The sequence below is a fragment of the Aedes aegypti genome, chromosome 1, assembly GCF_002204515.2.
Source record: "Aedes aegypti strain LVP_AGWG chromosome 1, AaegL5.0 Primary Assembly, whole genome shotgun sequence".
In the NCBI taxonomy this organism is placed as follows: Eukaryota; Metazoa; Arthropoda; class Insecta; order Diptera; family Culicidae; genus Aedes; species Aedes aegypti.
The window spans coordinates 247,296,453-247,322,486 of record NC_035107.1 but is presented as its reverse complement, the minus strand read 5'-3'; the positions used below and the strand labels follow the sequence as shown (position 1 = coordinate 247,322,486).

Genomic DNA, 26,034 nt, shown 5'->3' with positions numbered 1-26,034 from the left:
CAATCAGCCAGCACAAAATTTTATTCCGAAAGTTGTCTCGGTCGCCGTCGGTCGTTCGTAGATAAAGAAAATTTATTTTCTATCCTTGCGCAAAAAGCAGGTTTTATCGGTAGTTTTTTCGCTTTTCCACGGCTCAATTAGTGTTTGGGTGCTTTCGTTAAATTCATTCATCGTCCCTCGACAAGAACCAGACAGAAAATGTCCCATCAAACCGGAATCAAGGGTGAGCAGTAGTTAGTGAATCATTTTTCTATTTTCTCGTCTGATTGGTTGGTCTTCTCCTCCCCGCTTACGGTTTCGTGTCGGCTTTCCGCCTACCACTCGCCCTCTCCTTCTCTGCACCTCGATCATCTGGCGCAACACCCAAAATATTGCCCCACCCAACCCCACCCCCTTGACAAAAATAGGGGAAGAGCAACAATTTTCGACAACGCACTACTTTTGGCTCATACGAATTTAGTCTACACGGAGCCAAAAATTACGTACGAATTTCATAAAAGAATGCTTATGCATTGATTTCTTGACTGTTTTTTTTTCTCTTTCATGAGATTTCTATGAAACACGGAACGTTTTAACATGTGATTCTTTTTCTTTTCAAAGAGCGATTCTCTAAATGCATAATGGTCCCTAAGAATTCTTTAATTGCTATCTATGATTCTTCATATCTTATGATATTGGGAGTCTTAGTATTAATTCATAAATCTGTTCTAGATGATTATAAGATTCTTGAATCGTTGTTGTTGTTTAATGAGGGGGACTTTAACCCGAAGGTCATTCGTCCCTTCTTCTTGAATTGAAAAACAAAAAGCTTCTCTTAGCTATGTCGTTATCCCAGTAGAAAATCTTATGTAGGTACCTCATACTTTCCATTTCCTCAATGTAGTGTATGACGGTCCGCAAATTTTCATAGAATTCTTGTAGGTCGAAAATGAGTGCTTTTGCCCTAGTCGGAAGTGCGTGCGGCGGTAGGCAGAAGGGGGGACACGGGATGATGAACGGCCCCCCAGCGGACAGCAACCTGTCGGTAGGCCTAAAACCGCCATTCAGAGAGACGTGACTTATCTGTGTGGCAATAACGAGCTGGTTGCGCGGTCCATTGGATCCGCATAGTCGCCGCACCATTGTTCCGTTCCGTTCACTAGAATTATTGCATAAGTGTTGATATTGACTCTTTGCTTTGTTTTCCACTTTTAGCCAACGCGGAGCTGCTCAAGTTTTTCGGAAAGTGCAAGGACGGGAAAACTCGCGTGCTCAAAGTTTCCATCGAGAATGGTGAGTATGGTAGGGGAACTGGGGGTAATACGTCCTCAAGTTCGAACGAACGATGTGCTTTGAGACGTATTTTTTCATCCGAGGTTACAGGAAATGTGTAAATATGCTTCTTATATACAGTATTGGAAAATACATTTTCAACTTTTTCAATTCTCCATAGAAAATGATCGAATTTGGTAGACTAGATCTCAGTTGCCTGTGGATCAATTTGAATGAAATCTTCCCAGCACGACATAACTCGAATTTTAACATATCAATACAGTACCAGAACAACGGCCTAACTGACAAATGTAAACAAATTGAGTTTTATTCACCTAACAGTTTATTTGATAAACTACAATCATATACTGCACAACTGTTTCATAAAAATAACGTTTTTCACGAAATAAGTGAGAAAAACATAAAGGCGCATTTGATAGTCTCTTTCGATACGAACTCTGATGTCAATTTCGCCCACCTTCCCCCCCTGCGGTAACCGGGCGCATTTGCGATTGAGTGTGGCAGCAGGGCGCATTTAAAACTGAGTGTGCAGAAGGTCGATAGTGAAGAAGGTTCGTGTGAAAGAGCGTAGCAAAACGGCGAAGCTGATGATAGTCAAACCAGAAGGATGAGGTAGAAAGGCGCAATCGCTGCTGTCAAACTGAAGGAGACGAAAAACCGAGGGGCGCAACAATCCTCAATTTTGATCAATGGCGCATGATGCTTTTTTATTTATTTTAACATGTTGTTCATAATATGAAAATAAATCAAATGGTTTGTTACAAAAGTAATATTGTATTGGATCATACAAAAATGCATCATGCGATTAAATCGATCGGAAACGTAATATAGAATTGAAATTATATCTGCTGAACTTCAAACCGATTTTACTGATAATGTACTAGTGTTCACATTCGCCCTAATTCTGACTCTGTATTGATATGTTTATAAGAATTTTTGCAATCACGAGTTCTAAAGGAATAACGATTCGACAAAAGTGATTTTTTTATCGAAAAAATCTAAACGATTCATTTGAAAATACGAAAGCCCTACACAAAAACTGTATCTAGTAAACTTTACATCTGGCACAAAATTTGTGGGGGCCCGGGAATGGCTGTTTAATAGTTTTTGAGTATTTTTCAGATTTTTCCGCCAGAATTTCGTGAGTGCTTTTCAAAGAATGTAAGATCACGATTCTAATGACATTAGACATGTTATTTCAGTGTTTTTTGAAAAATGTCTCAACTTTAAGTAAAAATTTAGTATACAAATGGTTTTGGAAAAATACATACGAAGTAAGAATAACGCATTGCCTTTCGAATGCACCATAGAAGGTTTTCAATAGGGTAACGACTGTTTATTTTGTTCTCAAACGCTAACAGTTGGCGCCAACGGCAAAAATTACAGACAACAACCTTTCGAACATTGAGTTTCTCTTACCGGCCGCCGAGCGGCGACACTGATGTTTGTATTCCTCTCACTGATCGCGCTACGCTGGATTCTCAAATTTCTCAAACTTTCACCACAAGCGCATGGAAGAATGGTAGTCAGAGAACTGTCAAAACGTATGGAAAATAATGAAAATCGTAAATTACTTGCAGTTAGGAAACTGGATCAAAAAAATAGTGATTAGAAATCAAGTGTAAAGTGAATACATAACTTTTTGTGTTTAGTTCATCTTCCGTGGTGCTTTCTTTACTTCAGGATTTCGTTTTTACTACCACTGGAAAAGAGCCATCTATTGGCTTTTCAGTTTTGAATATCGCCCTATTGGACGTGTAATCACGAAGATATATGTTGTAGGTTATGGCCTTCAGTCTATTATGCTCAAAAACGGATTTTAAGTTTTCATCCGACGTTTCGGACACATTTATTGTGCCGAAACGTCGGATGAAAACCTAAAATCCGTTTTTGAGCATGAACCAATGCACGAGTTCACTAATTTGACGTTTGAGCGGTGCCGAATTCACTCGTTGCCATGGTCACATAAATAACACGGCACCGCTCAAACGTCAGATAGTGAACTCATGCATCGGATGATAATAGACTGAAGGCCATAACCTACAACATAATCATCACAGTCGTATCCCTGTGAAAGTTCAACACGAAGATATAGACAGAACACTTTTGTATGTTTTTTAGGGGGTGAATCTGAACTTTTGCACGGGAGTGTATATGACTATTATAGGCTTATATAGGGTAGGTCTGCTGTATAATAGCACGCAGGGTGAATTAAAGTGCTATTCGGTTACTTGGGTCAGTCTCTATTTTAATGCAAGCTTCTAAAAAGTCTCATGTCTCGAGAAAAACTTACGACTTTGACGAGAAACCTGAAATAAGGAAGATTTTCATTGCATGTAGTTTTTCATTATTTTGCATTTTGAGCATGAAAATGAAATTTTAGACAAAAATGACCTTTATAAAATTGATTATATGTAAGCTTTTTCAGTTCATGCCGAAACGTCAACAAGGCTAGATCGATTTGTTCATACGTATACTCGTTATTGAATAATTTCTCAAAATACAGTCCGAAAAATCAAAAACTCTGGGTAAACGTACCCCGGGCGTATCGTCTAACATAATATCGGGCGTGTCGTTCCATAATGATTTGGAAAAATTACGATAAAAGTAAAGTCCGCATAACCTCAACGCAAACAGAGATTAGTAGCATGGTTGATAATGATCTCTTGACCGCCAATGTCCAGCAAAGGCGTCGTCATAACTCGACTGACGAAAACAGTATGCGGCCTCGAAACCAGAGCAGCTATAGTGGTCACCAGTTTTCATCTCAACCGATAGCAGGCTGCAGCAATGCCAACAATGTTTTGATTGCGGTTCCAAACGTTCCGACAGAAAATCCTTTCGATACGCATCAGCATCGAAGATTCACTGCCCTCCAATTTTCGTGCAAAACGGTACTGTGAAGGACATAAATAAACTTATGTCCTCCCTAGAAGTAGGTGAGAAAAATTACGCATAGAAAATCATCAAAGGCGGCATTCGTCTTCACGTTAAAGAAAAGACGAAATTTATCGTTGTTGTTGCTGCCCTCAAATCGGAAAATGCTAAATTGTTCACCCACGGTACAAGCGACGAAGTTCCGATCAGAATAGTGCTAGCTGGTCTGCCGGTGCTCGATTTGGAGGAAGTGCGAGAAGAACTGAAGCAAGCAAATGTTCTCCCAGTAGAGGTCAAGTTACTGTACTCATCGAAAGATGAAGATTCAGCTCTGTACCTGCTCAAATTCCCGAAGGGTGTGAAATTGAAGGAACTGCAAAAAATTAAAATGCTGTTCAATGTAGTTGTCAGTTGGCGCTTTTTCTCAAGGAGGATTGGAGAAGTTATCCAGTGTTATCGGTGTTAAAAGTTCGGCCACGGAATGCGCAACTGTAATATGGATGCAAAGTGTGTCAAATGTGGGGAACTGTATCTCACGAAGGACTGTACATTACCGCCTCGTAGAGCAACGGATGATCGTTCAAAAATTCGTTGCGCCAATTGCAGCCAGAATCATACTTCTAGTTACAAAGGATGTCCAGCAAGGGAAAACCACATCCAGGAAAATGAAGAGAAGAAAAAGATGCAAAGCTCACGAAGAAGGGATGCACCTGCTTCGTCCCATGCCCCGGGAGGTCGCAGCTTTCGTTCCACGTTTGTTACTCCGAGTACATCATTCGCTGACGCTATCAAAGATGGGTCTTCTGCTACTGTTGTTGCTGCTGCTGCTGTTGCTGTTGATGGTGCTGCTGGTGGTGGTGGTTATGCTGGTCCCGATCAATCGGAACTATTCTCGCTACACGAGTTTATGAATCTTGCTAGCGATTTATTCACTCGTCTCTCTTCGTGTAAAACGAAGGCACAGCAATTTCTCGCCTTGTCGGAATTGATGATCAAGTATGTGTACAATGGATAACACAACCAGCTTGAACATACTTAATTGGAACAGTCGTTCTATTCGTAATAAAGAAAGCGAATTCTTCAATCTACTGGACAACCAGAATATCGATATTGCAGTTGTGACAGAAACCTGGTTACGTCCAGATATCTCCATCTACCATCATGACTACACATGCACTCGCTTAGATCGTTCTTCGTCGGACAACCCGAGGAGGAGGCGTGGCGATATTTATTCGAAAAGGAATTAAATTCACCCAATCTGGTGGACTGAATACTAGAGATGGTCGGGTCTCGGGTTTTCAAACCCGAAACCCGACCCGAACCCGAACCCGACGGGTTCGGGTCGGGTTCGGGTTTGAAAATTTTAATTTTTTCGGGTTCGGGTTCGGGTCGGGTTCGGGCTTACAAAAAGTCGGGTTTGGTGAGAAATGTGGTCAGAGTAACAACCTAAAAGCTTCCCTATGCATAAGAAACGATGAATTTACCAACTTTTCAAACTCGGGTTTAATTCGGGTTTTTCTTACAATTTTTTTTTCGGGTTTCGGGTCGGGTTCGGGTTTACACAGCTAAAATTTTTCGGGTTCGGGTCGGGTCCGGGTTTGCTTTTCAATTATTGTCTCGGGTTCGGGTCGGGTCCGGGTTTGAAGAAATAAAATAAGTCGGGTACGGGTCGGGTTCGGGTTTTAAAAATGTGAAACCCGACCATCTCTACTGAATACTAACGTCATCGAGGCCTTACAAGTAACCGTTCACACCGACGCTACTCCAATTCATGTAGTTGCTACTTATTTCCCTGGATCATCCAACCTAAGTACGCTCAACAAATTCAAACGTGATCTTCGTACCATAACAGGGTTCTCTGAGCCATTTTTCGAATTTGGTGATTTTAATGCCAGACACCGGTACTGGAATTGCCAAAAAAATGAACAAGGCGGGTGAAATACTTTTCCGGGAATACGAAACATCTGAATTCTTCATTCATTTCCCAGCTGGTTTTACTCGAATGGCTCCAAACGGTAGAAGTACGTCTACACTTGATCTAGTGCTGTCGGGAAATTCCATGGATATGTCAGTCCCAGAAACAATTCAAGATCTTTCATCGGATCATTTTCCAGTGATGTTCACTATCAAAGCTGATACTCTCTTCAAAAATGAGTTCCGTCAGTACAGGAACTATAAACGCGCAAACTGGACCGTTTAGTTGAACTCAGTCTCCAGAAGTCTGGATCTAACATCTGACGTCATAAATAATCTAGATACTGAAGACAAAATCGATACTGCCATTGAAACGCTTGTTACCACATTAGTTGAGGCTGAAAGAGTTTCGGTGCCAGTTGTCAACTGTAATCCTCAGAAGCGCGACCTTCCAGATCGGATCAAACTTCTGATTCGTTTGAGGAACGTACGAAGAAGGCAATATTGCCGAACTAGAGATCCCTTGCTGCGAACAATTGTTGAAAATTTCAATCTCCAAATCCGCAACGAAAGTGCCACCTACAAGTTTCGAAATTTTGGTACAACCATCCGTAATTTAGCAAATGGTAGCAGCAAATTTTGGAAAATCAGCAAAAATCTCCGGAATAAAATCAAATACCAACCACCTCTTCGATGCGGAAACCGGCTCATGGTGTCTGACGCGGAAAAGGCGAATACATTAGCAGAGCACTTTGCAAGCTCACACAACAATCAACTTCGCAGTGATCCAGAAACTACCTCAGAAGTACATCGGGCAATGGAGGATTTGGAAAGTCACGCTCTCCATAATATCGACGTTGCCACTTTCACTAAACCTAGCGAAATAAAGAAAATCAGCCAGAGACTAAAAAGCAAAAAAAAAACACCAGGACGAGACGGGATTCGTAATGCTATGCTCAAGCGGCTTCCTCGAAAAGGTTTGGTTTATTTAACCAAAGTCTTCAACGCTTGCCTGAAACTCACGTACTTTCCTGAGAAGTGGAAGCATGCAAATGTTGTAGCCATTCCAAAAGCCAACAAAGACTATTGCTAGATGTAGAAAAGGCTTACGACTCCGTTTGGCAGGAAGAGATAATTTTCAAACTCCAAAAAGCAAACTGCCCGCTATACCTGGTGAAGTCGATAAAGTCGTTCCTTTTGGGAAGGTCCTTTGCTGTATCTGTCAACGGTTGCACATCAGGTGTCCATCGTATTCCATGTGGAGTACCTCAAGGATCCGTCCTGAGTCCTACACTCTACAACATATTCACCAGTGATGTGCTGATAGTGGACGGCGTCACCTACGCATTTTTTGCCGACGACACTGCGTTTCTAGCGACTGATGATGGGGTCATCATTGTGACCTGTAAACTCCAACATGCCCAGAATAAATTACAGGAATTTCAACATAAATGGCGAATCAAAACCAATGCTACGAAATCTCAAGCAATATTTTTCACCAGAAGGCGATCACCGAGATTTCTACCAACAGCAGAAATAAACGTCAATGGATCGAACATCCCCTGGAAGGCGGAAGTAGAATATTTGGGGCTTACCCTAGATCAAAAACTATTGTTCGATAAGCACACAAATCGGTCCATCAACAAAGCCAACTGTTTATCTCGCTCCCTTTACTCATTGATAAATCGTCGATCATCACTCCAGATAGTCAACAAACTCCTTCTCTACAAATGTGTGTTTAAAATAAAATAAAATCATGCTCAATTTTTCGATTTAAAATCAATGTTTTGAACATTTTTTCTTAAATTTTAGTAAATAATTTACTCCCCTCCCCTTGGTTATGCGACCTTGCCGCGATGGGAGGGCATAATCCATTAGCCCATATGATGGAAACCAAAGGCGTAACCTGTAGTGGTGGTATCACATTTTGGCACTTTTTGCTTAAGGCCCAAGTAAATATGGTGCAAAAGTCAAAACTGAAAAAGCAGTTTTCTCTTTTTAAATAGAAAAATCGAAGAAAATAAAAACACACAGCTCTTTTATTTGCCAAATAAAAAGGCTGTGTGTTTTTATTTTCATCAATTTGTTGTTTTAAAAGGAGAATACTGCTTTTTCAATTCTGAATTTTTTGCCATTTTTTCTTGCGCCTTAAAGCCGCGTCATAATTCATATGGCATAGACGCAATAATATCTCGGATGTGATCCAACGGACATTCTGCGTCATTGATAGAATTGATGCCCATTTCAAATAATTAATCTATTCGAAGTGGACATTCATACTATTGGTGACGTTCAGTTTGCCTTTTGCTAACCAGAATGATCCGTAGCCACTCTTACTATTAGCTAGCTAGATACATCGTTATCATATACGACGTAGGGAATACATAGGAACTCTTAGGAAAATGACTAGTAGATTCACTGAGTAGAAATAAGTGGCGACAATCTTATTTTAATATGGTTTTTACATTGCCATAATAAGAAATACCTCTTTTGTAACAGCGGTATAAATAATCTAATTCCAGCTTCATTTTCGCAAAATTTACAAGTAGAAAGTAGGCGTTGTGAAGCATTGCATTTGCCACCGAAAAGTGAATCATGTAGGAGACTGTAATAGAAGCCTAAGGTAACTTTACTTTTCAATATTCACTATAAAATGACTGTGGAAAGTAAGACGCTGAGATCGATCATTAGGGTACACTTGCTAGTTTCGAAAAATTGTTGAACAGACAAGGAAAGCGACTTTTTTCTTCAAGGATATATGAACGTAATGACCAATAAATACTTTTAACAACAACAAATTAAATTAACTAGAACTACTACTAAACAGCCTAATTTTGTTAAAACTTGACGACAATTGACATTTAAGACTCTAATCTAACGTAAAAGACAGGAGTAATCAGAATAGCACTTGAATGACAAATTATTCAAAACCATTTTGACTAAACAGTATTAGTAATGACACTACTACACTACTATTTCAAACAAATTCTGATGGAGCTGCTGATTTTCACAATGCTTCCTTTTCTCAGAAGCAAGGGAATATGGGTACTTTTCAAAAACTACCACGTCACAATACTAATAAAAAACAGTGTTCATGTGGGCGACATTGCCTAGTCCGTCTGAGTATTGGTCCTGGTAGAGGGGAAACTTGGCAAAAGCCAGACCGAGGGTTCAGCCTTGACAAGTTAAGCTGTCAGGCAGCTCCAACTGAATACCATACAAAAAAAAATTAGTAAATAATTTACACTTCCGACAGGCAACTGAGATATTGTTTGCATTGAAAGTGTAAAAGTATTTGCTTAAGCAAAGATACAGGGGGTGTCCATTCTGCCCCGGGTGTCCATACTGCCCCCGGTACCCCTATTTGAAAAAGCTCTAAATCGATCAATTTAAGAGATACAAAAAACTTTTTTTGGTAAAGTTGCTTGAAATTGAATGGTCTACAACTTTGCTGAAGCATTTATAAAATAATGTCTACAAATAAGAAAGTTAATCTCACTATTTCTATAGAAACGTGGACCAACCTTATTTATTTTTTTTTTTTTTTAAATTTCTTTATTAGTATCATTCCAAACATTACATTCATTTCTTATATCTAGGTGTTCTGTGTTATTAGACAACACTATCATCCTAATTTGGTAAAACAAATTTAAGATTTAATTAACATTTTGTTAACAACATATTACATTTCATTTGCCGTAGCAGTTCAGTTTTTTTTACAGGTGAGTTGATTTCACCTGCTTATAAGAGAAAAAAAAATGTTTTTTATATACTTAACCTAACTTAACCTAAACATATAACGCATTAATCGTGGCAATAGAAGATTGTAACGATTTTTGCCTGAAATTATTAATGATTGTATTTGACATTTGTTCCAATGTTTCAACATTGGATATTCTATGTAACTCATTGGTACTATACCAGGGAGGAAGCCTCAGAATCATTTTCAAAATTTTATTTTGAATTCTCTGCAGAGCTTTCTTCCTGGTATTACAACAGCTAGTCCATATTGGTACAGCATACAACATGGCTGGCCTGAAAATTTGTTTGAATATCAACAGCTTGTTCTTAAGACAAAGTTTTGATTTTCTATTAATAAGGGGATAGAGACATTTTACATATTTATTACATTTGGCTTGAATGCCCTCAATGTGATTTTTGAAAGTTAAATTCTTATCTAGCATGAGCCCTAGATACTTAACTTCATCTGACCAATTTATTGGAACCCCTCTCATCGTGACAACATGTCTACTTGAAGGTTTCAAATAAAGAACTTTTGGTTTATGTGGGAATATTATTAGTTGAGTTTTGGAAGCATTAGGAGAAATCTTCCATTTTTGCAAGTATGAAGAAAAAATATCCAAACTTTTTTGCAATCGACTACAGATGACACGCAGGCTTCGTCCTTTGGCGGAGAGGCCTGTGTCATCCGCAAACAAAGATTTTTGACATCCCTGAGGTAGCTCAGGTAAGTCAGATGTGAAAATATTGTATAACATTGGTCCCAAAATGCTGCCTTGAGGAACACCAGCTCTTACAGGAAGTCTTTCAGATCTGGAGTTCTGATAATTAACCTGAAGTGTACGATTTGACAGATAACTTTGAATTATTCTAACAATGTATGTTGGAAAATTAAAGTTTTTTAATTTTACAATCAAACCTTCATGCCAAACACTGTCGAATGCTTTTTCTATGTCTAGAAGAGCAAGACCAGTAGAATAGCCTTCAGATTTGTTGGAACGGATCAAATTTGTTACACGTAAAAGTTGATGAGTGGTCGAATGTCCATGGCGGAATCCGAACTGTTCATTGGCAAAAATTGAATTTTCGTTGATGTGGGCCATCATTCTGTTCAAAATAACCTTTTCAAAAAGTTTACTGATGGAGGAAAGCAAACTGATTGGACGATAGCTAGAAGCTTCTGCAGGATTTTTGTCTGGTTTTAAAATTGGAACAACCTTAGCATTTTTCCATTTGTCAGGAAAATATGCTAATTGAAAACATTTGTTAAATATATCAACTAAAAATGATAAGCTACTTTCTGGAAGTTTCTTGATGAGGATGTAGAAAATTCCATCATCGCCAGGAGCTTTCATGTTTTTGAATTTTTTAATAATAGTTCTCACTTCTTCCAAGTCAGTCTCCCAGGCATTTTCAAAAACGTTCTCTTGATTGAGAATATTTTCGAACTCCTGAGTAACTTCATTTTCAATTGGACTAGTAAGTCCTAAATTAAAATTGTGCGCACTTTCAAACTGCATAGCAAGTTTTTGAGCTTTTTCGCAATTAGTTAGTAATAATTTGTTTTCCTCTTTCAATGCCGGTATTGGCTTCTGAGGTTTTTTCAAGATTTTAGATAATTTCCAAAAGGGCTTAGAGCCAGGGTCCAATTGAGAAATTTTATTTTCAAAATTTTTGTTTCTTAATTGAGCAAAACGTTTCTTGATTTCTTTCTGCAAATCCTGCCATATAATTTTCATAGCAGGATCGCGAGTGCGTTGAAATTGCCTTCTCCTCACGTTTTTAAGACGGATCAAGAGTTTAAGATCATCGTCTATAATCACGGATTCAAATTTTACTTCACATTTTGGAATTGCAATGCTCCGGGCTTCAACAATGGAATTTGTTAAAGTTTCAAGAGCATTGTCAATATCAAGTTTAGTTTCTAAAGAAATGTTAACATCAAGATTGGAGTCAACATACGTTTTATATATATTCCAGTCGGCTCGTAAATAATTGAAAGTGGAGCTGATGAGAATCGCTTCTTGGGATATTTGAAATGTAACAGGGACATGATCAGAATCAAAATCAGCATGAGTAATCAGTTGGCTACAAAGATGACTAGAGTCGGTTAAGACCAAATCAATCGTAGATGGATTTCTAGAAGAGGAAAAACATGTGGGGCTATCAGGGTATTGAATTGAGAAATATCCTGAAGAGCACTCATCAAATAAAATTCTGCCGTTGGAATTACTTTGAGAATTATTCCATGACCGATGTTTGGCATTAAAGTCACCAATGACAAAAAATTTTGACTTATTGCGAGTCAATTTACGCAAGTCAGTTTGGAGCAAATTAACTTGCTGCCCAGAGCATTGAAAAGGCAAATAGGCAGCTATGAAAGTATATTTACCAAACTGTGTTTCAACAGAAACACCTAAAGTTTCAAAAACTTTAGTTTCAAATGATGAAAACAGTTGATGTTTTATACGCCTGTGAATGATGATTGCAACTCCCCCACATGCCCCATCAAGTCGATCGTTACAATAAACAAAAAAGTTAGGATCTCTTTTGAGTTTAGATCCAGGTTTTAAATACGTTTCGGTAATAACTGCTATATGCACGTTATTAACCGTAAGAAAATTAAACAGCTCGTCCTCTTTACCATTCAGAGAACGAGCATTCCAATTTAAAATATTTAAATTATTATTTGGATCCATTAGAAAAACGTAATCCAATAACAATTTGATTTGTAAATTTTACACCTACTTGGACTGCTTCAGTCATAGTGGTGGCTTTGAACATTGCATCAATCATTAGATTCAATTGTTCAGTTAGAAAATTAAAATCAGAGGCAGACATGTCATGTGATTTCCCATTGGAATTTCCGGTAGACGAAGAAGCGGAGTTACCTGTGGCGGTAGGGTTTTTTCCATTTGATTTGAAACAAGTGGAATGGGTACCCATGGATCGAACAGGGGAGGAGTTCGAATTTCCTGCTACGATATCGGCAAAGGATTTACCGTGGGTAGATACATTCGAAATAGAAGGATTCGAACGGCTACCCGACGGATTAAAATTTGTTTGTGAATGAGCATGATTATGATCTTCCTGATGGGTTGATTCATGATCAAGCGATCGTTAACTGAAAAATGAGCATTGTTCGATACTCTACCAGGCAAATTCCGGAAACGACCGTTATCGTAACGGATATTATCTTTCATCTGCCTGGCACGAGCCTCAATGACCTTTTTGCGTGAAGGACAATTCCAAAAATTGGACTTATGGTTAGCCCCGCAATTACAACATATGAATTTGGTGGTATCTTCCTTCACTGGACATACGTCTTTGGCGTGAGAAGAACCTCCGCAAATCATGCATTTAGCATCCATGCGACAATTTTTTGTACCATGACCCCACTTTTGGCACCGACGGCACTGAGTGGGGTTCTGGTAATTTCCTCCAGGTTTCTGGAAATGTTCCCATGTCACACGGACATCAAACAAAAGTTTTGCTTTTTCTAAAGCTTTAATATTATTTAGTTCTTTTTTGTTAAAGTGAACTAAATAAAATTCTTGAGAAAGCCCTTTCCGAACAATGCCAGATTGGGTTCTCTTTTTCATAATGATTACTTGGACTGGGGAAAATCCAAGTAAATCATTTATTCCATTTTTGATCTCTTCAGGTGATTTATAGTCACTTGAGAGACCTTTCAAGACAACTTTGAACAAACGTTCAGTTTTGTCGTCATAAGTAAAAAATTTGTGCTTCTTCTCTTCAAGATGTTTGAGAAGAAGCTCACGATCTTTAAGAGTTTCCGGCAAAACGCGACAGTCTCCTTTCTTTGCGATTTGGAAGGAAACCTTGATTCCCCTAATGGAGTTCAAGATCTCCTGCCTAAATCCCCCAAATTCGGAACAACTGACCACGATAGGCGGCACTCTTTGCTTCCTCACTTGAATCAAAGAGCCTGGGCTAGAAGCTGCTTCGATTTGGTGTTCGGAAAATTTGTCTAGAGCATCGAACTGATTGCTCATTTCGATACAATTATTCATTTCACCCTTGGAAGAAAGTTCGCATTCCGGAGAAACGTCCTTTCTTCCATTCTTGCCACGTGTAGTGACAGTTTTAAAACCCACTTTTTTGGAAGGAAGCTGTGAATTCAGAGATTCACCCTTCCTTTTGTTTGTTGTTGATACCATGTTTAATTAATAAACGAAAGAAGACGTGACCTTCGAAAGGTTTTTTCCCAAGACGGTGTCCAAGAAGGATTACCACCGCTAGCTTTCGCCAACGGGTCCAACGAAAAATCGAAGGCACGGGTCCTAACAAGGATCGTAAAGGGATCAATAGTAGAAAATAGTACTGAAAAATACTGTTTTAGTAGCACTGAAAAGTACCGTTTTTAATTTTAGCACTGAAAAGTACTGTTTTTGTAGCACTGAAAAGTACTGTTTTATTGCTTTTATTAGTTTTTAAGAAAACTTCCAAGAGCAGAGAGAATTCGTGTACGCACAGCACGAAGGTACGATGCGCACTGTGACCACCCTTATTTATAATAACTTTAAACAAAGGGCATAACTAATAAAAACAAATTTGTGGAAGACCGTTTTCGTCTAATGTTTTATTCTAAAGCTCAAAATGCATCTTTCCATCTTTCCTGAACCACTTATTCTTGGCATTAACGTCCTCACTGGGACAAAGCCTGCTTCTCAGCTTAGTGTTATTATGAGCACTTCCACAGTTATTGACTGAGAGCTTTCTTTGCCAAAGTTGCCATTTTTACATTCTTATATCGGCAGGTACGATGATATTCTATGCCCAGGGAAGTCAAGGAAATTTCCATTACGAAGAGATCCTGGACTGACCGGGAATCGAACTACTGGGCTATGGAAGGCCCCTTCTTGGACCACTGTGCAGTGGTTTTTCTTCCTATATCTTTAGGCGGCATCCACAGATTACATAACGCTCTAGTGGGAGGGAAGGAGTGGACTCAAGCGTCACGGCTCATACAAAAAATTACCAACTTGAGCGTTACTTAATAAATGGACGCTGCCTTACGTGCATCAAGTCCGTATTAGCCGTGCTGGGCGTCGAACCGAAGCTTGGTGGTGTTTATATTCATTGGTTCCACGATGCTCTTTTTCTAGTCGAAGGGGAAAGTGGAGTAGCGAACGGAAGTTGTAATTGACTCGCATCAGTAGGTTAATGCATGCTTCGGCCCACACGTGGTCGAGGGGCATCTGGCTGACCCACTACCGACTGATTGTGTGATGCTACTTTATTGTTTTATTCCAATAGGTCAAATTTCATTAATTGAATTTATTTCTTTCATTTTAGAGGAACTCACCCTGGTTGACCACAAGGCGGTTAAAAAAGATTGGGAAAAAGACTATGATGCACTCATAAAACCACTTGTTGAAGACGATGTTCCCTGTTACATTCTCTATCGGTAAGTACCTATAAAATAGCGCTTCAAATTATACTCTAGGTCTAGAATATTCTACAGTTGGCTGAATTGACTAGGACAGATCTTAAGTTTGTATCACCCCAAACTTCTAGTGTTAATCAATTAGAGAACACTTCGAATGATTCGTCACGTCATTCAATGAATGGTATATTTACCTAAATATTGTGTGGTGCATTTTGTGCCGTTTTCCCCCCTCCCTGCTAATTTAATTCTATTGTTTGTACGGTGAATGAAGACGACATCGTAGGTAGATTGCTTCATTGAATTTCTATGGGACCTCATCCGTCACGCTTGATTGCTTCTGTGGTGGATGGATAATTGAAACCATTGACAGAACAAGCTTATTCAGTTACTAATTGTGTGATGTTCTTAGTTGGTTTCAATTGGTGTTGGGTTAAAATTGGATTCCCAATGGTTTTCAATATGCGGGGAAAAGTAGGGAGTTAATCGGAAGGTACTATTGAGAGACTTTATTAATACATTTACAAATTGCTCGCATGTACATATGCTTACAAAGAGGGATTTTCTCTCACTGCTGTGAGAAACTAAGCTCTCAAAAATGTAGGTACTTATTATTTATGAATGTGATATTAGGTCTTATTACTTTTTAATGTGATATGTAGATCCCAATGGGGGCGCGGTAAATGGCTGGGCATGGCGTACCATTGGTACCTCGTGTACCTGCAGGAATAAAATAGACCCCTTTGTGCGGTCCTTAGCCTCTTGCCCAGCAACTCCTATCCCTACCTCCTCGTGGTACTGGCCGGGGTACGAGTAACCTTGGGGAAGATCGGGTAACCAACCCCCGGTGGGAACTTTGGTCGTATGCTGACAGGGAAGGGGGGGTTTGCTTTTGCAAACCTGGAGCGTCTGTACTCCACGTTAGGAGCGGCTCACAACAGCGTCTGTTTCCCATGTCAGGGGCGGCTGATCATCGTCCGAGTGCCAGAGAAGGACTCTAAGCTAAACTGCGCACTATGGCCCTCCGAACATTTAGGGGGAATGGTCCTCCGGAAATCTAGGGGGTTGGTGTCAGGCCCTGCAAGCCAACCGTAAAAACACATCAGCACAGGAACGTCAACGAGAGAATACGGACCGGAACAATCGGCAAAGACCACAGCGACGAAAATGGACTAGCGATTGGAAACTCGGTACGTGGAACTGCAAATCTCTCAACTTCATTGGAAGTACTCGCATACTCTCCGATGTACTGAAGACCCGCGGTTTCGACATCGTAGCGCTGCAGGAGGTGTGCTGGACAGGAGCATTGGTGCGAACGTTTAGAGGTAATCATACCATCTACCAGAGCTGCGGCAACACACGCGAGCTGGGAACAGCTTTCATAGTGATGGGTGATATGCAAAGGCGCGTGATCGGGTGGTGGCCGATCAATGAACGAATGTGCAAGTTAAGAATCAAAGGCCGATTCTTTAACTTCAGCATAATCAACGTGCATAGCCCACACTCCGGAAGCACTGATGATGACAAGGACGCATTTTACGCGCAGCTCGAACGCGAGTACGACCGCTGCCCAAGCCACGACGTCAAGATCATCATAGGAGATTTGAACGCTCAGGTTGGCCAGGAGGAGGAGTTCAGACCGACGATTGGAAAGTTCAGCGCCCACCGGCTGACGAACGAGAACGGCCTACGACTGATAGATTTTGCCGCCTCCAAGAACATGGCCATTCGTAGCACCTATTTCCAGCACAGCCTCCCGTATCGGTACACCTGGAGATCACCTCAGCAGACAGAATCGCAAATCGACCACGTTTTGATCGATGGACGGCACTTCTCCGACATAACCGACGTCAGAACCTATCGTGGCGCCAACATTGACTCCGACCACTACCTAGTGATGGTGAAACTGCGCCCAAAACTATCCGTCATCAACGCCCGCCCCGGTACAATCTCGAGCGGCTGAAACAACCGGATGTCGCCAATGCGTACGCGCAGCATCTTGAGGCAGCGTTGCCGGATGAGGGCGAGCTCGATAGGGCCCCTCTTGAGGACTGCTGGAGGACAGTCAAAGCAGCCATTAACGACGCTGCCGAAAGCGTTGTCGGATATGTGGAACGGAGCTCAAGAAACGATTGGTTCGACGAGGAGTGCCAGGAGGTTTTAGAGGAGAAGAATGCAGCGCGGGCTGCAATGCTGCAGCATGGTACGCGGCAAAACGTGGAACGATACAGACTGAAGCGGAAACAGCAAACCCGCCTATTCCGGGACAAAAAGCGCCGCCTGGAAGAGGTGGAATGCCAAGAGATGGAGTTGCTGTACCGTTCTCAAGAAACGCGGAAGTTCTATCAGAAGCTCAACACATCCCGCAAAGGCTTCGTGCCGCGAGCTGAGATGTGCCGGGATAAGGATGGGAGCATCTTGACGGACGGACGCGAGGTGATCGAAAGGTGGAAGCAGCACTACGATGAACACCTGAATGGCGCAGAGAACACAGGCACAGAAGGTCAGGACAGCGAAGGCGATGGCTACGTCAGCACAGCGGACAGCGGAAATCAACCAGCTCCCACGATGGGGGAAGTTAAGGATGCCATTCAACAGCTCAAGAACAACAAAGCCGCTGGCAAGGATGGTATCGGAGCCGAACTCATCAAGATGGGCCCGGACAGGTTGGCCGCTTGTCTGCATCGGCTGATAGTCAGAATCTGGGAAACGGAACAGCTACCGGAGGAGTGGAAGCAAGGCGTTATATGCCCTATCTACAAAAAGGGCGACAAACTGGAGTGTGAAAATTATCGTGCAATCACCATCCTAAACGCCGCCTATAAAGTGCTATCCCAGATTCTCTTCCGTCGTCTATCACCTATAGCAAACGAGTTCGTGGGAAGTTATCAAGCAGGTTTCATCGACGGCCGCTCGACAACGGACCAGATCTTTTCCGTGCGGCAAATCCTCCAGAAATGCCGTGAGTACCAGGTCCCTACGCACCATTTGTTCATCGATTTCAAGGCGGCATACGATAGTATCGACCGCATAGAGCTATGGAAAATCATGGACGAGAACAGCTTTCCCGGGAAGCTCACAAGATTGATCAGAGCAACAATGGACGGTGTGCAAAACTGCGTGAAGATCTCGGGCGAACACTCCAGTTCGTTCGAGTCTCAGCGGGGACTACGACAGGGCGACGGACTTTCGTGCCTGTTGTTCAATATTGCGCTTGAAGGTGTCATGCGGAGAGCCGGACTTAACAGTCGAGGCACGATTTTTACGAGATCCGGACAATTTGTTTGCTTCGCGGACGACATGGATATTATTGGGAGAAAATTTGAAACGGTGGCAGATTTGTTCACCCGCCTGAAACGCGAAGCAACAAGAGTCGGGCTAATGGTGAATGCGTCGAAAACAATGTACATGCTGGTTGGCGGAACTGAGCGCGACAGGGCCCGCCTAGGAAGCAGTGTTACGATAGACGGGGATACCTTTGAGGTGGTGGACGAGTTCGTCTACCTTGGATCCTTGCTGACGGCTGACAACAATGTTAGTCGGGAAATACGAAGGCGCATCATCAGCGGAAGTCGTGCCTACTATGGGCTCCAGAAGAAACTGCGGTCAAGAAAGATTCACCCCCGCACCAAATGCACGATGTACAAAACGCTCATAAGACCGGTAGTCCTCTATGGGCATGAGGCGTGGACTATGCTCGAGGAGGACTTGCAAGCTCTTGGGGTTTTCGAACGCCGAGTGCTAAGGACGATCTTCGGCGGCGTGCAGGAGAACGGCGTGTGGCGGCGAAGGATGAACCACGAGCTCGCTCAACTCTACGGCGAACCCAGTATCGTGAAGGTAGCTAAAGCTGGAAGGATACGCTGGGCAGGGCATGTTGCAAGAATGCCGGACAACAACCCTGTAAAGATGGTGTTCGCCACGAATCCGGTCGGAACAAGAAGGCGTGGGGCGCAGCGAGCTAGGTGGATGGACCAGGTACACCAGGACCTGGAGAGCGTGGGTCACAGTCGAGGATGGAGAGAAGCGGCCATGAACCGAGGGAATTGGCGAAATATTGTTGGCGAGGCTTTATCAAGATAATTGATGTAAAGCCAAATAAGTAAGTAAGTAAGATCCCAATGGGCTGATGATAGACTCACACTCAAATCTCAACGCTTGTGATTTTCATGCAGAATGGTTCAGTCATAAAACCCGTCGAAAACTCGTGAAAACTGGATGTTATTGTTTATGTCAGAAAGGATTATTATAATTTTATCAGACTAACAATAAATCATGGCATTGTGCAAGAAAACTGTGAAAATACAAGGCAATGAATCAAACAGATAAGACAACACATTCATAATTTTTCGACTGCTGAATTGCATGGTTGACAACGTGCTAATGATCTTCAAAGCTTTGCTGGCACACTTGCAAAAGGTGTGTTTTTATATAAAAGCAGTGATCAATGAATCAAATGAGTTACATAGTTACTATTCATTCAAGTTTCCGTTTATTCTTTTCAAAACAGTTATTCAAAAAGTTATCGATTTGGAAGTGGAAACTCGACCCAAGTAACCACAAGCATTATAACATTGCACGTATTCTACTGCATATCAACAACATTGATGTAACATTGCTTTTATTCGACATATTTCAAGAGTTGTCAAGCAATAAAGCATTAACTCTACATTACAAATGTATCAATGCACTAATATCACTTTATAAATTGCACTGCTGCACTAATGTTACTTTATAAATTGCTTCATTGCTTTATCGTCGTTTTAGCATTAGTGCAACTGTAAAAGGGTTCTTTTTCACTTTCACGGCAATGCAGCTGAATTATATATGCAATGATATAATGCTCCATGGTTACTTGGGGATCGTCATCCACTTAAGTTCAGAATGTTGTTATATGAGAATACTATCGAGGAATTAAAAAACATGTTTTCGGAGTTTCTTATTAGCCCCAAAGACTGCTTTTACACTGATTCCTTAGGCAATAACTCTGAGGATTCTTCCAAGCGATTTTCCAGGATTTGTTGCTCACATATGAAACTAATTGCAGATGAATTATCTTTGATGAAAACTTTAAGTTTTTTTTTCGATACCTACCCGTGTTTTCGACTGTCCCGCTTATTACATCGTGAACAGCATGCATGACACACCCGAAACGCGCAATGCGCTTCGATAATATTGCAATCTCAGAAAAAAACAGTTTCATCAATTTGGGGCTCGAAAATGTTGAATATTGCAGCATACATGAATTCTCCCATCATGACTTCCATCCCAAAGCATTGATTATCTCAATCTTGGCTGCAGTTTTACTCAACACCATCATATAAACTGTGTTGAACTTGGGCAAATATAACAAGTATTACTTGAGAGTTATTAGGCTCAAGGCAATCTTGATTAAGACAAGCTGATCTTCCCAAAGATCGTGATAAGTTTTGTGCGTTTTATTAGAGAGCAGCGTATTTTGACGTTTGTTAATTTACACTTCCCGATTTTAAAGAAAAACTTTAATTTGTTACAGCATGAAATCCGAAGCTAAAAATTGATGAAAGGTAAGTACTTCTATCTTAAGTGAACGAAGGCGTAGACGTTGGATTATGAATCAATCGAACATCTAATCACATCGAGAAGCACACCACCTCGCAAGGTGAATATCTTCCTGCATATAGCATGGAATACCACTGAAACTGGTTGATATCTGGAAGTTGTGCGGCGTAAGTTCAAACACGTCTTCCGTGAGAAACAGATCGGCAGGCCACGCAAGGCACCTCCCTTAACTGTAGGATTAATAATGCGACAATCAATAATATACACATTAGTGCACTGATTGATGGGGGAGAAATAAATTATATTCTCAGCCAAGAGTTCTTACTCTTGCTCAAGAGCGTTTTCTTGGAGATAAGTACGAGAGTTTCATAAAACTGTAGCCAAGGTCACTTGTTCTTATTGAAAATTAAGTTTAATGTGGTACATTCGAAGTATTCTTGGAAATGTTTAAACAAAAATCGGTCAAGATTATTTGAACTGGATGAAAATCACTATAAAACCTAAAAGAATAGGCAAATCTATGATAAAACTATCATAATCATAAATCAAACCAGTTAGAATCTAAAATGTTACTTGGGTTTGGAAGTATTTGAGCATGGGCATGGATGGCCGCTCCTTAGTTGCACTCCGTAGTTAACCAGAACAATCGAAGTTGCACAGAGATTTAATGAATGGGGCTTGGGATAAGTTAACCATTTTTAAAGTGCACAAATCAAGAGTTCAAAGATTACAAGTCAATAACTTCGGCCGCCATGCCCAATACGGCCATCGGGAAAGGGAAGGAATGTTAGTTAGACAAGCATTGTTACTAGAGACCGAATATACCTCTGCATCTCCACAGTTGTCATGTAAAGGATATTAGGTTAGTAGAATAAGATAAAAACATATGACTCACCTTTGGTTGGTGAAGGGATCCATGATATAATCACAGGAGCAAGCGACATAATTGATGGACCAAACATTAATAATCAAATTTTTGGAATTATTTCAGGATAAATTGATTTTGTGCGGATTCTTTGAAATCTTGAATCTTGTGACGTTAGATAAACAAACTATTGATTTTCGACGCTTCGACACCAGTGTCCAGTGTCTTACGCAGGACTTTTAAAATATGTTTGTTTGCAGTTTGTTGGGGACCCTGATGTCGGAACGTCAGGCAAAATCAAAAAGTTTTTTCTTCTAACATCATATTGCAAAGCAGAAAGATTCCGCTTCTTTTTCTTCTTTCTGGCGTTACGTCCCCACTGGGACAGAGCCTGCTTCTCAGCTTAGTGTTCTTATGAGCACTTCCACAGTTATTAATTGAGAGCTTACTATGCCAATGACCATTTTTGCATGTGTATTATCGTGTGGCAGGTACGAAGATACTCTATGTCCTGTGAAGTCGAGAAAAATTCCAACCCGAAAAGATCCTCGACCGGTGGGATTCGAACCCACGACCCTCAGCTTGGTCATGCTGAATAGCTGCGCGTTTACCGCTACGGCTATCTGGGCCCCTTGATTCCGCTTCAAACAACATAATTTTATAGAGGATTTCCTTGAGAAATTTTGGAAAGAATCAATGGAAGCGTTGGAGTAATTCCTAGATTCCTTAGATAAGTTCATGATTTGAATCATTCGGAATTCCCAAATGATAGCTTCAGAGGCAATCTCAAGGAGTCTTAAATGATACATTGTATGGACTCCACGACAAAGTTTGGAAGAATCTCTAGATAAATTATCCATGGAAGTATTGCTGGTTGAATTCTAAAAGAAATCAAAAATCTGGAAGGAGTTTGAAAACAGTATATACTTGGTGAATTCTTTAAAAAAAAAGTCCTAAATGACAATTTTGAAGGAAATCCCTGGAAAATTTGTGGACAAGTTCCTAGAGGACTGAGAACCTCCTTGAGAAAATGCGGGAAGAATCTTTTTTGAAGTTAGGTATCAATTCCTGGTTTAATTATTGAAGAAAAGTAGTGCAAGACGCAGTGGTCGAATTCCACAAGAAATCGTAAAAGCAATCTTCAGGCATATGCGTTATTTCTCGAAGAATCGCCACAACGTATGTCCAAGTCCAAGTTTTATGAATTGTCGGGAAAACGCATCAGTCCTGAGGGAAATCTAAAACTGATTTCCTGTGGCCACTTTGTACAATGGACAAGTCATTCCTATATTCTTACTTTTATCCTGTCCTTTCACAAACTGGTCCGAAATCTCTGCATAAGGGTCCGATCCATGCCTATAAAAAAAGATGGCTATTTCCTGCGGATCAGTTTTCATTATATCAATCTATTTTTGAACTTTTCTCTTTAAAGTCTCTAGTATTACCAAAACCTCTATTTTTTATATTTCAGGCTCGATTACAAAATTCCCACCGGATACGCGTGGCTCCTGTTGAGCTGGGTACCAGAGGCAGCCACCGTTCGACAAAAGATGCTTTACGCCTCAACCAAGGCAACGCTTAAGCTAGAATTCGGCTCGAGTAACATAAAGGAAGAAATTAACGCCACCACCAAGGAGGAAACAACTTTGAAGGGCTACCAAAAGCACAAAATCGACTTCAGTGCACCGGCCCCGTTGACCAGCCGGGAAGAGGAACTGGCCGAGATTAGGAAAAGCGAGGTAAAGACGGATTTCGGCATCGACACCAAACAGCAGACTCTCGGCGGCATCAACTGTCCGATTAGCGATCCCACCAGTCAGGCGCTGATTGACATGCGACGTGGTGCCTACAACTATCTGCAGTTCCGGATCGATTTGGAGGAGGAGAAAATCCACGTGGTCAACGCTGCCAACATTGACATCCTGAAACTGCCATCGCAGATCCCGAAAGACCACGCGCGGTACCATCTCTACTTGTTCAAACACCAGCACGAGGGAAACCACTTGGACAGTGTGGTGTTCGTGTACTCCATGCCCGGCTACACCTGCTCGATCCGGGAACGGATGATGTACTCCAGCTGCAAGGGACCATTTTCGGCTACGATCGAAAAGCACGGCATCGAGATAACGAAGAAGATCGAAATCGACAATGGCGAGGAACTGACGGAGGAGTTCATCTACGAAGAGCTGCACCCCAGGAAGCTGAACCTGCGGCCGCAATTCTCCAAGCCCAAGGGACCACCGAGCCGGGGCGCCAAAAGACTGACCAAACCACAAGCCGTGGAATAAAGTTCCGGACATAGGTTTCGCATCACAGCATCCACAGTAATTGTTTCTTATGCATGCAATTCGTGAATTTTAGGCATTTCTTTTTTTTATTTCACTGCTTCCTCGGGTTCCCACTTTTTGGGCCCATAACCGAGTGTTTTTAGCGTTCGCGCCTATAGAGCACTAACACCATCCGCCACGGAGGAACAGACGTAACACTCGAATGGACATCGAATAGCGCAGGGCTGGTAACAGATCTTATTTGGAGACATAGTGTATATTTTAAAGCAAGTCTCTATTTTTAATAGAAGGTCTCAAATGTCACTATTTCCCTCTTTCTTCAAGTATTGAATCCTAATGCATGAGATTGCAGAGGTACTTTCAGATACTCTTACGCAATTATTTTCCAGGAATTTCGTTTCAGATTAGAGGGAAAAAAGGGAAAGGAGGAAACGTTTCAAGAATAATTCTTCTAGTGATTTCTCCAGAGATTTCTGTTGAGTGATTCGTTCAGAAATTCCTCCAGATTTAATAAAAAAATAAAGAAATATAATAATTTTTCAGAATTTTCTCCAGGAAATCCAACGCAACTATCTCCATAATTGAATAACGCTGAAAAATTTCCCAGATTGCAAATGATTCTACAAAATTCTAGCAGCGAACTGGATCATCGAAATTCATACATTTTGCCTTATGAAAGATGGGACGATTATTGCAAGGTGAACCCTTCATGTATTGTTTTAGCAATATTTTTTTCCTGAATTGAGGCTCTCGGAGCAATGCTTGGATGCCGCTATAATATTTTTGTTTTCAAATTTTGGTTTCCTTAAGCGCTTTTTATCGAATTTGATATTTGCTCACTACCGTCACCTAGCTCTCGGTTGGCCATACAGGTTATTTTGGGTATTTTGCGTTATTATTCACGTGACTGTGTTTCAAATCGATAAGTGTTCTAGCTCTGTTACGTCTGTTTGTCTGTGCCATCCGCATTGTAGCTTGTGTCCTTCATGTAAGGAAGAGCATCTCTTGCCCCATTATTATTGTAAACTTAGACCTCTATGTTCTGGTGTGTGATTGTTTTAGATTTTAACTTTTATGTCGCAAAAGTAAAAATGCACGACAAAACGCATAAGCGTATGCAGAGAATACATATTATATATTAGGAGCACGAGTGCTGTTCGTTTTTTTGTATGATAAGTAGTATTTTATATTCGATCTCGGAGGTAGCGCCTTCCGTTTTTTAAAAACCTTTCCCAAACGAGTAGGATTGCAAAATGAGATTACGAGGCTGACCTGGTGCGCGTGGTGCTACCGATTGAAAAGCAAGATTCGTTGACGAACAAAATCAAACAAGTCTCCCTCATCCAACTAAGCATGGACTAATACCGATTATAGGAAATCCAATTCGAAAGGTGAGGTCGTCCGCGCAGCGACGTAAAACAAAACGATGCAACCAGAAAAAGAGCATGAATTGAAAATCGAAATATATCTATATATACAACAAATGATAATATTCGAACATGGTTAATTATATATTATATCCACAAACAGTAAAAGAGAGGGATGCAATAAAGCATAAAAATACAAAACGAATTTTAAATGTGCAACAGCTTAGATTTGATAGTTTGATGTCGACGTAGAAGGCTACTCAAGACAAAAAAAAACACGAAGAATAAGAAGGTAAACATATTTCTTATAATATTTTTATACAGTAGCGATCACATTAACGGTATGCATTACTGAATAAAAGTACTATTTATTGAATGAAACAAGCTGCAAGAGTTTTATTTACTGTTTACGATTTGGGTTGTTGAGTTATTTTTTTATTATTTTATTTTAAAAGTCCCCTTTTTTCGTTTTTGCTCTACACCACTTTTAGATCAATTGTCCTCCCAAAAATTTTAGCTCACTCGGATGAAAACTGAGATTGCACAAGCCCTTCAATGTTTGTATTGGAAAAGAGCAGTTCATTTTCAATCGGTAATTGTGTTTGTCCATGTTTAGTATACTGCTTCGCGACTAAAAATGGGTGAACCAACGTGCGAAGTTCGATTTTTGACCAACTTCGCCGCGTCGCGAGTCACTTCGCTATAGTGCGCATCTATAACCTCCGCCGTGTGCTTTATGCGCACTATTGAGAATCGAGC

General features: G+C 40.8%; 1 protein-coding gene across 1 annotated transcript; it reads left to right on the top strand.

The window, feature by feature from the left end:
- LOC5566462 (twinfilin) lies at nucleotides 1–25,659 on the top strand. Its single transcript, XM_001650794.2, has 4 exons — nucleotides 1–223; nucleotides 1,195–1,272; nucleotides 15,124–15,235; nucleotides 23,092–25,659. Exons 1-4 carry the CDS (start codon nucleotides 199–201, stop codon nucleotides 23,906–23,908), a joined length of 1,032 nt encoding a protein of 343 aa, XP_001650844.2. The 5' UTR covers nucleotides 1–198; the 3' UTR covers nucleotides 23,909–25,659.
- Nucleotides 25,660–26,034: the final 375 nt, after the last annotated feature.

Excerpts from the sequence above, each read along its gene's own strand:
- LOC5566462 (XM_001650794.2), top strand. The coding sequence starts at position 199 with ATGTCCCATCAAACCGGAATCAAGG. Across the intron at positions 224-1,194 it reads CCATCAAACCGGAATCAAGG|CCAACGCGGAGCTGCTCAAG; the intron begins GTGAGCAGTAGT and ends TTCCACTTTTAG. Across the intron at positions 1,273-15,123 it reads CAAAGTTTCCATCGAGAATG|AGGAACTCACCCTGGTTGAC; the intron begins GTGAGTATGGTA and ends CTTTCATTTTAG.